Consider the following 13,611-nt stretch of genomic DNA (forward strand, 5'->3'; position numbering starts at 1 on the left):
TCATTCACTGACACTGCCACACCTTCTATCATGAGTAGTACTTGCTCCGTGCCTGGGCTCACGAAAATTCATTCAGTGTCTATATCAGCAAACTAATTCAGTCTTTCTGTGAGAGAGATTTGACATTAAAACATTATATTTGAAGACATCAAGCAGACTATTTCAAAGGACCAGTGTGTAGGATTTATAGTGGTGAAGTTATAGACTGGAACTAACTGAATACAGCAAAAATAGTGAAAGGCCCCATCTAGAGCCAGTGTTTGGTTTGTCCCTTCTGGGCTACTGTAGAAACATGGCGGTTCAACATGACGGATTTTGCAAATAAACATATATACATTGGACCTTTAAAAGATGCTGGTACTACAAGTATAATAATTCCCACCTAATTCATTTGTCATATTTACCTAATAACAGATTTATTACAGTGATGCATTTACTGTAATATACATTATGAATCAGTTTAATGGCCACTTGTGTCCACTAGCTTAACTCCCTAAACTGCAGTGGTGGCTTAGTGTATTTGTACAGTTTCTCCAGTATATTTGTTCTGTACACATCATTATCTTTTAGAGTTGACTGCACTCCCTTCTGAATGCAGTGGATCCCATGGAGACTTAAAAACTCTGTATCAGCCTGAATTTCTTTTTTAATTCAAGGTCTAAAAAGTGTTTGGAATCTCATGAGGGAATGAATTGTAGGTGATGCTTGGCAAACTTTGTGCAAGCATTTTTTCCTTTGCTTTTCCTATTTTGTTTGTTATCTGTGGTTTTTAACAGTGTTATAGCAAGATCCTTTATTCATCCAAAACATAATCCTGTCATTGGAGTTCAACAGGCTAACTTTCAAAGAGATCTCTCGTCTTTCAGGGATGATATGTTGAACTTTCCCAACTTTCCCCAAACCATGCAGTTAACTGCAGGATGCAAACACTCATTGTTCTTGCTCTTTGTTCTTCTTTTTTTCACTGTGTTTGTGTTTGTATCCAGACAGCCTGACAGATGCTCTTGTCAGTGAAATTGCAGAAAGTCAGCAAGAGTGGCTGAAGCTTTTGGAGTCTGGATCCTCTGCAAAGCTAGAGGGACTGCCCTGGCTCACACACAGAGGGAAGGATGCCTCTTTTTATTAATATTGTATGCCAGTTTGGAGTTCCAGCACCAAACAGCAAACGCAATAAACAAACCTGCGATCGCGCCCGCTCTCTCATCTTGCGCTCCCGGCGGTCCTGTACGGTCGACAGGTAGTTGACGGCGGCATACTCCAACACGGACAAGAAAACAAAGACGAAGCTGACCCAGAGGTAAATGTCTACCGCCTTGATGTAGGACACCCGGGGCATAGACGCATTGACGCCAGTGATGATGGTGGACATGGTCAGCACTGTGGTGATGCCTGGACATAAGAAAGACAACGTTCTAGTTAGACTCCAACGAGTTGGAAAATGTGTTTGAATCTGAGTTTGTGTATTTTTTGTTTGTTTCACAGTGTAGACACAGTGTATGGCTTCCAATAACATGACCACTTCTACAATATGATGCAATGTGATCCAGCAGTCCGGCAATAAATAGGACCCTGTGAAGCTCCCAGTCAGCATGGTTTAGATGATTTGCAGGTGAGAAGGTGTCAGTGGTGGAAGAAGTACTTACTAAAAGCAGGGTGGTAGAAATAGTTTGTAAAATCCAGGCTTTCAAAAACTGACTTAAAGCTGCAGTAGGTAACTTTTCATAAAAACAACTTTTTGTCATATTTGCTAAAACTTTAACTATATCCTGACAGTAGTACGTGAGACAGAAAATCTGTGAAAAAATCTGGTCCTAGAGCTCCAAATGGTATTTGCAAGAATTCACCGAGTCTGAACGACAGTTTGGGGTTGATTGCTGAGTCTCATTCCTAGGTTCCCAAAGCATTTGTATTTGACACCCTGGGAATGAGACTCCACAATCAGCTATCGTTCTTGGCTGTAAGATTTTGGACTCATGAAAAACGTGAAAGGCCCTATCTAGAGCCAGTGTTTAGTTTTTCTGTTCTCGGCTACTGTAGAATCATGGCAGTACAACATGCCGGACATGGCGGAGAAGAGGACCCGCTCCCTCTGTAAATAAAAACGTCTCATTCTAAGGAAACAAAACCACAACAATTCTTATTTTCAGGTGATTATAAACTAATGAAAACATACCTATGAATATAATATTACATTTCTACTACAATAGATCCTCCTCAATGTTACACACTGGACCTTTAAGTATATGTAAATACACTAAATAAAAGCACTGGAGCTGTGTTTTCTATATATACTCATATTTGTTGATGATCTAATGCACAACAAATAATACAAAAACAAAACAAACACTTAAGATTAAGATTGCACTGAAGATTTATAAAACTCATGAAATCATCCCATCCTAACAGCTGAATTTAATAAGAGCGATGACATGAGCTATGAAAGGATCTCAGTGAGGAGCAAAACAGACGCCCGTATGACATGTACAGGAGCAGCCACAACACACAAAATAATTCAAAAGAAAAGTGGTAGAGCGTGGGAGGTTTGTGTGTTCACACATGCATGTGTGTGTTCCCAAATGGTGGAGCCATGTCAGAGCAAGCTTTCATCATTTCACACAGACAGATTTTCCTCAGGCATGCACAATCTCTTCAAAGGACATTTGACAAGAGTTATTTTTATTTTTTTACCCAGAGAAACTCTGGCCGGCACGGCCCGTCGGTCGATCCAGAATGACACCCATGACAGCATCACCATGAGCGTGGCGGGAAAGTACGTCTGCAGCAGGAAGAAGAAGATGTGGCGTCGCAACGTGAAGTTGATGTACAGACGATTGTACCAGCCTGCAAACACAGCAAGAGACCTGCTCAGAGGGGCTGACTCAACAAGGTGAAAACTGGTGACACAAATCCTTTTACATGAGGCTTCACCTGCTACATTTAAGAAATTAAATCGAACTTTTAAGTTTTTAAATAAACAAACAAAACATTTTGGTGACAGAGTTGAAATAACTGACTTTTCTAAAAGCAGTAAATTCTGTATTTTACATTTTTTACTTACTGTTATTTAAAAAAAAACTGAGCTGGCTGTAAACTATATATATTATATAAAAATCAACTATGGAATACCGTTTAGGAAATTATTATATATATATATATAATATGAAACTTGAATAAATGGAATGCAACTTTGAACATATGGAATAAAATCTGACGTCATCAAGGCACCCTATTGCCATCTTATGTTTTAGATGTGTAATATTATTACGATGTTGCTTCAAGACAGCCGAGTCATGCAAATCCAAGCTGGAAGGGCACATGCCCCACCAGATTTTCAATATCTTGATTTATTTTTTCATTACTATTTTTATTTTATAATACGTAATTATAGTCGTTTTATATTCAGCCCAGGTTCTACGAAGGTGCAAACATGCATTGCACCCTGAGTTTAATCATTTTGCACCCTTAATGCCAAGCGCAAGGGGGTCTTATTGGCACACAGACTGTACTGACTTCTAATTTGGTCCATGTATGTTCAGCAGTGCAACCTGCAAAAGGGCTGGGTCAAGCTGAATATAGATCACAGGTGGCGATTATTAAATACTGTATCAAAACACTGATTTGGTGAAATCTGACTGACACTCTTTTAGTAATAATTATCATGTATCTCACCTTGTACATGGTCATACAGGGTTAGTAATTAATGTCAAACAGCAGCATTTGCACGGCATTGTGTTTCACGGATAAAACCTGAGACACTACGTTTGCCAAAACAGAAAGTTGGATGATGCTATGATAACCCCTGGTAACTGGATGTCTCCTTCATAAAAAAGCTGAATATTGAGTTATATCCGACCAGGCTGATGTATGTAGAGCTCTGCATGGTTATATTGTAGCAGCCTGCTGTTCTCAAGCAATTAAATGAAGGTAAACTCAGTGAACAGTTGTAAAGACACTGCGCTCTGGCGGGCACTTAAAACAACTTAACATATCTGTCCATGGCTTTAGATGCTGCAGGGACTTCATGAACTGAAGGAGAAGCTTTTTATACAATATAAAGCCGTTGTGGACAGCAGAAACTGTAAGACCCACATTCATTCATAGGTCAGTGACTGATTTACTGACTTTCCAAATTAAATCTTTTGCTGCTTCAATATATATTCACAATATTTTTAGGATTATTTTATCATTTGTAGGTGATGTGAAATGAATCTCTGTTTCATTCTTTGTATTCCTGCCTCAGCCCAGGGGCTTTCCACTGGCTGACAGTGGAGTTTATATTTCAGCATAAAATTGTAGTTTTTATCCATCAGGCTAGTGCTACATTCCGGAATGATAGTATTCATACAGTAATTTAAAGTGTCTTATGGGAAACTGTGCATTTGTTGTTTTTGCCCCTGAACTATTCTCCACATTATTTCCATGCATACACATCTCCTGCTTTCCTACAGAGCATGATGACGTGTTTCTGAAAACACAGAATCAACCCAGGAAACATAATTGTGATGTGCTGAGGTCAGCTGTGGTCTATATATATTTTTTTCTTTTTTAAAGAAATATTATGCAACTTCACTGCTTCACCATAATTTTGATGTTACACTGAGTTGTGATAAGATAAATGGTTCCTCTGTACGCCTGTTCTTCCACTATGTAACTTTTTTTTACAAGCAGTTTATGGAACAGCCCTAACTATGTCACTGATATTGCTGAAACTGGATCATATTTTATGGAGAAAATGTTCCCTCTTATGTGATGTTTTCAGCCCTGGGAGGAGGTGGGGGGTGAAATGATAATGGAGAGCGCAGTGCTGGTGTCTTGCAAGAACTGGACCTGCGTGAGCAGGCAATGTAACCGGGCTCAGCAGCTACTATGGACATAGCTAATGGCAGAGGTGAAGAAACCTAAGAGGACATTGACAGAGTAAGCTAAGAAGAAAAAAGGAGAGAGAATGCTTCTGGTTCTCCTAATGGCCAGTCTGTGTATGTGCATGTGTACGTGTGTGTGTGTGTGTGTGTGTGTGTGTGTGTGTGTGTGTGTGTGTGTGTGTGTGTACCTGTGCTGCTGTAGAAGGCCAGGCGAGACGTGGTGTGGAACTTCTGGATGAGGAACTGTGATAAGGAGATGCGATCGTCAGTGCTGAGGGACTCATCTCCGCTCTTCCAGTACAGCATCAGGTCTTCATCTGTGTAGGCATCTGCAAAACACACACACAGTCCAATAAAATCAAATAAGATCCAATCATGGACAAAACTTCAGTGGCTCATCATTAAGTATCACCACACTTCAAAATAATGCTGGGTGAATACTACAACCTTGGGGCAAACTTGATATTAAATCTTTTATGAAACCAACCCAGAAGTATTTTTTCATTTCACCCTGCTCACATGTTTTCCAGCACTGTTATTTGTGTGAGCATAGGTTGATGGGAGTTGACGACCTCTTTCCAGTGAGAAAGAAAGAACAGCTTTTCATGGCCTGAGGCAGATGTAAACACTCTGCAGTAGAAAAAAAACGACAGCACGTGCTGCACAGTAAGAATCCTTCCAGTAATAACTGGTGGCACTGAATATTGTCTATAATCACACACTGGTATGGTCAAAACTAGATGATAAGTCAGAGGATCAACAAAGTAACATTCCATCCTGTGGAGAACATGAATGTATGACCAAATTTGATGGGAATCCATCCAACAGTAAGTTGTTGAGACATTTTACTCCACATTCATCTCATGTTGGTGCTAACAGATCATTAAGATTGTTCCTCCGAGGACCATGAATATCTGTCCAGTCGGTGCCCTTGATCAAGTTGGTCCCCAGGCGATATACAGTGGCTGCCCACTGTTTCTAGAACTTAAGGTGGGTTAAATGCAGAGGACACTTCACTGTACATTGTAGTGTGTCGGTTGTATGTGGCAATAAAGTTGACTCTATTTGAAAACATAATGGCAATCCATCCAATTGTTAGTTTATAATAATAATAGTAACATTTTAGATAGTTCTTATCACGTTGATGTATGTTCAAGTGTTTGTTCAAGTGATTTTTTGGATTGGTTCGTTTTTAATTAGGCGATCTCAGCGATCGGTATTGGCACCGATCAAGACATTTTTTAACTGAGCGGTATCGGCTGTATTGACCTTTATTGATCCGATCCGATCCTTTGTTTTACATCAGCTTTCATGCATGGTGCCAGTACAGTCACTGTGCAACAAAAGTGCCGCGAAGAAAAAGCCAATAAAAGTAATTAATGAATGTAATTCGTGCAAAACATTTAGAGAGACAGTTCATTCAGGTAACCCAGGTAAAAGCTGCACCGAAGCCACTGGAGAGAGAAACTCCAGCAACAAGACCAAAAGATTACAGAGGTTATTTCATACTTTATTATGTGAAAAATCAAATATTAAACTAAACTAAAAATAGAAAAAAGAATTAAGCATTTCCTAAGGCAATGCAGAGCTATTCAATTGTCAAACATATACATTGGATTGATTTTAACAACTTTAATGTACTTAAAATGTGCACTGTGTTATCTAAAAAAAATCCAAGTAGCCAGGACTCGGACTTCAACATTTAATGACTCGGATCGGGGGCTAAAACACCTTGATCATCCCTAGTTTTAATTAGTTATTTGAAGCAATAAAAAGGGGATTTCGGGCAGTCCTTTGATACTGCAGTGCCAATCAAGATCATCTGATCTGGCTCCAAATGACATCACCAGCGCAAGATGGCAGCAGCTGTATCCAGAATATTTTGGTGTAAGTTTTATACAGTGTGGGGAAGTAGAGATGCAATCTTTTATATGTCGATTGACTGGACTAAGCCAGCCAGGTTGCTAGCATGGCTGAAGACTCCTACATGTATATGAGTAGAGTATTCAATATTAAATAAATATCAAATAAATAATCACATGAATAAATGATTGAAGTGTGTTCCTTGTTCTTAGGGCTTTTCCACGAACAGAAAACTGTCTCTATTCCGGTTCATGCAACTATAGTTTTGTACTGCTCGAAGCATTTCGACCAAAAATAAATTGGTTTGGAATAGGAGTGTAAGAAATGATCGAACAATATTGAATCACAATATTTTTGTTTTTATGATACTTTATGGTTTTTCAAAAACACTGTTTCAGATTGTATGCATATGGTGGTGTGTTCTTTATACTACGACAATTTTCCTAAAATTAGATTGAAAAAAAGCAATATGTCGCCTTGCTTACAGTATCGCAGTATGTCACAATATATTGAATCGTAATCCCTGTATACGTATCGTTTCGACAGATTCTTCAGTTGGTTCCTCAGGAACAAAACTTGGTGGGTCATATTTTACAGTAGCTAGCTTCCAAAGATCTGAAACAGAACTGGTTCAAGAACCAGAGGTGATTTGGTGGAAAAGGTGCCCCTGTGTTTGTCTGTGTGTATGTGTTGTGGGCGGGGCAGGTAGTTGAAGAGCTCTCCAGCCATTCACTGCTGTGTTCCATCAGATATGTGGTAATGTGACTCTCGGCCAAACTACTTAGTGGATTTAATGAGGTTTTTCGGTTTTCGGTTAGAAGCTACCTTAGTTGAAATGCGTAGGTGTTAAGCCCATTAATCAAAGGCTTTTATTTTTTTAGGACTCATTGATCACAAAACAAAGTCAAACCTCTCTCTTTTCTGTTTTGGTCTCATGATATGTCCTCTGACACAAAGAGCAACCTGCATTTGTGATGTAGCTCTCCGCAGTCAGTCTACTGGCATTTGTTCTGTTTATTAAAACTCAAATATGATTTAATCCATCATATTCTCATTTTCATTTAATTATATAATATAATTTAATTTGAATTTCAAATTACCTTTTAACAGCATTTTCCCCGATAACCCTTTTTATTTTTTCATAAGAATTGATTCACAAGTCACTTTTCATAATGTCACTATTTCACACTATCGCAATGGCATTTGGGGTTGTCACCTGCCTCTTTTTTCACCTGTCATCCAATCACATGCCCACTGCCTCTTAAGATAGACCAGACTGGCACATACAGGTACTTCATAAAAAGTCATGGTTGCACCTCTTCTTGGGGGATAGAAAAGATTCTATGCAATTTGGTGAGTGTTTGTCATTGTCATCCATTTCCCCTTGTTTTTCTCCCTCCCTGTGTCACCTGTGCTTTGGTCTGTCTCTAGGCCTTTCTCAGTTTGTACATCCTTGATTCCTCTAATCGCCTCTTCTACTTCCATCGGTCCCCTCCACATGCAATTTAGGGGACTTCTCTATTTTGTGCCTCCTCGTTTACTCTGTCCTCCATCCTCCTACCTGTGACCCGGAACTCAATCTCAGTGCGCCATCTTGAAGGATCTCAATCTCACTTCCTAAATTGCATCTAGAGGAGAGAGGAGGCTATGAGCAAGGAAACACAGATGTCTTTTCAATATTTTTGGAACCCATGATGTATAAAAGAGGTGACACACACCTGGAATATACATACAATGGTGGGAGCACTCTACAGATGTATTGATAAGTTGTATTAGTTAATGAAGATGATCAAACTTTCTGCCCTTCAGTGTTTGTGTAGCACCTCTAACCGCATTCTTTAATGATATTTCACTTTCATACAGGTAGTTACTATGGTAACGGCAAAAAAAACCCTGAAATACCGACACACATACATAATAATAAACAGTGAACAGATATGTAGTCCACCAGCAGCACTTACTTTAGTGAAGAATAATTATTATTAAAACGGCCGGCCTCTTATTCCCAGACAAAATTGAGGAGACAAAATAGCCAAAAAGTTTATCTTTATGGATTATATTGATGCCGAATTGATCAGACTGTGGACATATGACACACTTTATCTTGTGCTTCTAGAATAACAAGTTGTTATGGACACGTAAAGCATTGTTTAAATGTCAATGTCATTTCTTAAAGGGAGTTTAGAGCTGCTCATCACCACTCTGGTCTGTTTACCGGCCTCGCTTTCACTCGTCGGTGCATACTACCTCTAACTCAGCTCTACACACATCTAGTGGCAGATTGTTGTTCTACTACAGTGGTAGTGTAGCTCAGTTTTACACTCTGTTCTTTGTGTTACTCAGCCAATCATGTACCCCAAGTGTCTTTACATCCTTCTCATGCCATCATCCTTGCTCCTCAACCCTCTGCCATCACTAGCTACCCCACTTTATTTCAGTAAACATGTTTAACTTTATTTGCCTCCTATCCTTGCCTCCAATCTGTGTCTTGGATTTGGGTCCACCTCTGAACCAAAAAATAAGTGTTTGGATTACAATTTTGATTAAATGAAAACCAGCCTTGCATAGCCATGCCAGCCATGTTTACTGCTGCTGCAAAATTCTATAAGTTTCTGTGGATTTTCCAGTTTCTGTATTTTTTAAGATGGAAATGGATTAATAAAATTACCCAAAAAAAAAAGCCTGTAAATGTACTGCCTATTTAAAGACAATTAAAAATATTTTCACATAAAAAGACAGTTCAAATATGTTATATAATGTGTAATAATCTGTCTATAATGTCTATATTTTTTTGTAAAAATGAAGTATTTGTTGTGTAATTTTAGATGGATTTGTTTGTTAATTGACAGATATCTTGTATAATTATGGATGTTTTCACAACAAAAACATTGAATAAATGACTATTACTAAATATAACTTTATTAAAACTGAGGCTTAATGGTGCAACACTGAATTGTTTTTGACTGTGATTAATATCACAAACAACCTTTTGATAAACATGTTCTGTCACTTCCTGCAGCCATCTTCTTCTCTGCTTAAGAAACCCATAAAGTTTCCAAATGTCTGGCCCCCTACTGTGAGCCGTTCTTTACCTTCAGAACTGGAGGAGGCTTTGTGAATAGCTTTTATCTATACACTCTGTAATTTTGGAATAGTGCCCCTTAGCAACCTCAAATCCCCAAATGTCTTCCCAGCGAGCTGTTGATGTTGTGCACACAGTTGAGTTTAAAACATCAGAGGGTGTACGTTTAATCTTATATGTGTGGGAAGGCTTTGTGAAATGGCCCCTGGTATGTGCGGGGTCTTTCCTGGGAATATCTTTGATGTCTCAGAAATAAAGAATTTAAAAAGACTGACACTGTTGTCAATCTTTCTCTTGTCTCTTTTCAGGTATGCCCTGCCCTCTCATCCAGCTAACTTACCTGAAATCACTGAAGCTGGTCAGTGAGAAGAGCCCTTTAGAGACAGTAATAGGGACTACTAGAGAATACTTTAACACAGGTCAGGTGGGCCCACTGGCTGTGAACTCTTTCCAAGTAATTCTGATATGTTATATTCTGTTAATCAGGAAAAATACTAAGTATTTTAGGGCCAGCATGTATTCTCATTTAAGATCGACTGGACCAGAATAAAACTCTCCCTGGCTTTCTTTGAATCACAGTTTAGGTGCCAGCCAATATCTCCTCACCTCAGATAACCCACAAGTAGCCTATGGGAAGAATTCTGCCCAGAGAATTGAACAGTTTTGGAGCTTTCATACCAAGCCTACATTTAATTGTATTTGACCTCAGACTGATAACCTTACCTCTACTATTCTTACTTCAGGACTTCTACTTTGAACTTTTCTTCTGTTTGTCTTAGTTTTCATTGTACTGTTTACTCTGTAAAGTGTGTGGATGATAATAGAGTGAGTGCTGCTGCCTCCAGGTTTTAATTCATTTGCCGTTTTTGTAAGCATTTTAGCTGGATTTAGTCCAGCTACCACTTTTACTCCATTTTTTTATAAAGATGATTTATAGACAGTTGCTGTCTGGTTGTAGCCCCCATTACACATGGTGGTAATTCAGTGCTCTTAACCCTATTTTGCTTTTGCATTTAGATGTTGAGGCATAAATGAGCTGGTGCCCTGGTTCCCTCTCCTAATTTTTGTATGTGATTTTTGAATTTCACAGTGTGTCTCTTCATTCTTAAATGTTAAGAAACAACATTTAACAGTTTGAGTTCATTCTTTTACAAATTTAAACATTCAATCTCTGTATATTAAGTTATGGAAAAAAAGATTTAAGTTGACTTATATACCCTCAAAGCTTCAGTAGGTAACTTTTCTAAAAATAACTTTCTGACATATTTGATGAAAATTTCACTATATCCTGACAGTAGAACATGAGACAGATAATCTGTGAAACAATCAGGTTCCTCTGGTTCCTCCTAGTGCTCCTAATGGTATTTGCAAGAATCCATTGGGCGAAAACAACCAATCAGAGCAGAGAAAGATAAAAACATGCTTTGGGTTGGAAGCTTGAGGATAGTCGATTGTTGAGTCTCATTCCCAGGGTCCCAAAGTGTCTGTTTTTGATGCCCTGAGAATGAGACTCAACAATCAACCAGCTTTCTCTCCTCTGATTGGTCGTTTTTGTTCAGGCCTGGTGGATTCTTGCAGCTTTAAATAAATATTTGACATATCTAGCACTGTCTTCTCACTGTGAATTCAACTAAAACCATACAAGCTGTGACAATTGAACATCTCTCTTTATTTTGTTGTGGACTGGCCAAGAAAGTGACTGTTTTGTAACCATGAATTAAATATCTACTCACAGCTCTCCAGCTCCAGAGAGCAGGTCTGAGAGTCCAGAGGAAAGCGGCTGAAGTCCATGTTACAGGCTGCTGTCACTGTCACCCTGTCCAACAACAGAAACAGACATACAGTGGTGAGTCATGCTACTGCGTATATTCCCTAATTTCAACCACATAGTTACTGGAAAAGGCCTCCAGTAACGCAGGAAATGCCAGGATTATCTTTTGTGTGTTTTTATGCCTAAATCAAACGCAGATTGACTATATGGGCTCATAATTACACACTAATCAGGACTGGGCAGAGGTTGCATGCAGACGTACACAGTAGTTCTCCTATACATATACATATATAAATATACCGGTACATATTACCATCTGAAGAAGAACACTTATCATTTATTGTAAATGAAATTGTTTCATTTGAAAACAGTGTTAACACAGAATACTGTTTTCTCCAGATTGAAGGCCCTGTTTTCATGCTGACACAGATCAAGTGTGTGTGATGTGTCCTTGGAGAGTGATAATTCTGTTGCAAGTGAGCAAACATTTTCCCACCTACAAGAGCACCTGGTAATTTAATGGCTCACAACAACATTGTTTGCAACACCAGAGGAGAGCGTCAATACAGATCAGATGGTCCGGAGCAATTTTGTTTTTTCCAAAGATGTGTTTGATAAAAACACAGCTGAGTAAGTCACTTGCAGACATTGTTGTATTTATTTATCTGTCTTTTGTTTCAGCTGTGCAAAGGCACACATGTAGTCTAGAGACATTTTCAAAGAGACAAACACTCCTTTATGCGTATGCTATGAATTTCTGCTTTACTTTCATAAGACTACCCTCATATTCATGTTAAGGCAATAATATCTAATTGTCAGAACTAGACTCACTGTTACACTTGATTTATTATCCCAGGCTCCTCGGTTTACACAGTACATAATACACATTTTATCCGCTTCTTAAAGCTGCAGTAGGTCATTTTTATAAAAATAACCTGAACAAAAACAACCAATCAGAGGTGAGAAAGATGTTGTTGTTGAGTCTCATTCGCAGGCTACAAATACAGTTGCTTTGGGACGCGAGGAATTAGACGCAACAATCAACTATCATCAAGAAACCAACCCAAAGCGTCTTTATATCTTCTTGAAAATGCCATTGGGAACCTGATTTTTTCACACATTATCAGTCTCGTGTACTACTGTCCGGATATAGTGAAAGTTTCAGCAAATATGACTAAACTTTTTTTTTTTAAAGTTACCTACTGCAGCTTTAAGATATTTTGCAAATATTTATTGTTGATTTTGGTTCAATTCTAGTTGTTGTATTTCTTATAGTAGTTACCTACTGCAGCTTTAAAGCTGTATTACGGGGCAGAACTCCACAACAAGCTGAACATTTTAACTTATACAATTGTTATAGCTAATATGTTGGCCTACAGATGCCTGTTAACACATCCAGCACACAAAGAACACAATATACCTTTTTCACAGCAGCCATTTTGATGTTAAATAGTAGGATAAACACAGTGTTGTGTCTGTCTGTTTGGCTCTTTTCCTCTTCTGTTGCCTCTAGCTCTACCCAGGTGTGCTGATTACTAAATGAGGCGTATCTGACCTGTGATTAGGTACTGAAAGGCACTGTGCCGGCATCAGGAGTAAGAGGTTTTCAGATGGGAGATTACTGCTGTTTCTGCCTGGTTTTAGTATTGCTCGGTGTCCTTTGACAGTCTTGATTTAGTGTCTTGGTTTACCCTACTATTTCATGTCACTATGGCTGCTATAGAAAAAGGTCTATTACCATTCAATTGGAGTCATGTTTCTGCCACTAGGGTTTCAAATCAGATGACAAAAGATAATAGAAGTAGTTTGATGACGTTGATAAGTAGTGTGGCATCATGGAAGTTGTTGTCCCCACTGTTAAACAACCATTGCTTATGAAAATCTATCTCAGGCAGAAATTGTTCAGATGTGGTCATGTATTAAAGTTTTATTCATGCTACGGTTGGTCATGTTCGCCAACTTCTTCTCATCCTCCAACATATCTAGTGTATCCCCTGTTTACCTGGAAGTTATAGCAACTAAAGGCAAGTAGG

General features: G+C 38.7%; 1 protein-coding gene and 1 long non-coding RNA gene across 2 annotated transcripts in view; one reads left to right on the top strand and one right to left on the bottom strand.

The window, feature by feature from the left end:
- LOC127354537 (uncharacterized) overlaps positions 1-13,611 on the top strand; it is a 520,620-nt gene that overhangs the window by 346,157 nt on the left and 160,852 nt on the right. The gene's annotated exons all lie outside the window — the stretch shown is intronic.
- gabrr2a (gamma-aminobutyric acid type A receptor subunit rho2a) overlaps positions 1-13,611 on the bottom strand; it is a 56,383-nt gene that overhangs the window by 7,551 nt on the left and 35,221 nt on the right. The window contains 4 exon segments of the mRNA XM_051383878.1: positions 1,181-1,389; positions 2,689-2,841; positions 5,051-5,191; positions 11,541-11,623. Of these exon segments, the coding sequence (XP_051239838.1) occupies positions 1,181-1,389; positions 2,689-2,841; positions 5,051-5,191; positions 11,541-11,623 (586 nt within the window).

This window comes from Dicentrarchus labrax, unplaced genomic scaffold (assembly GCF_905237075.1).
Source record: "Dicentrarchus labrax unplaced genomic scaffold, dlabrax2021, whole genome shotgun sequence".
NCBI classification, from domain to species: Eukaryota; Metazoa; Chordata; class Actinopteri; family Moronidae; genus Dicentrarchus; species Dicentrarchus labrax.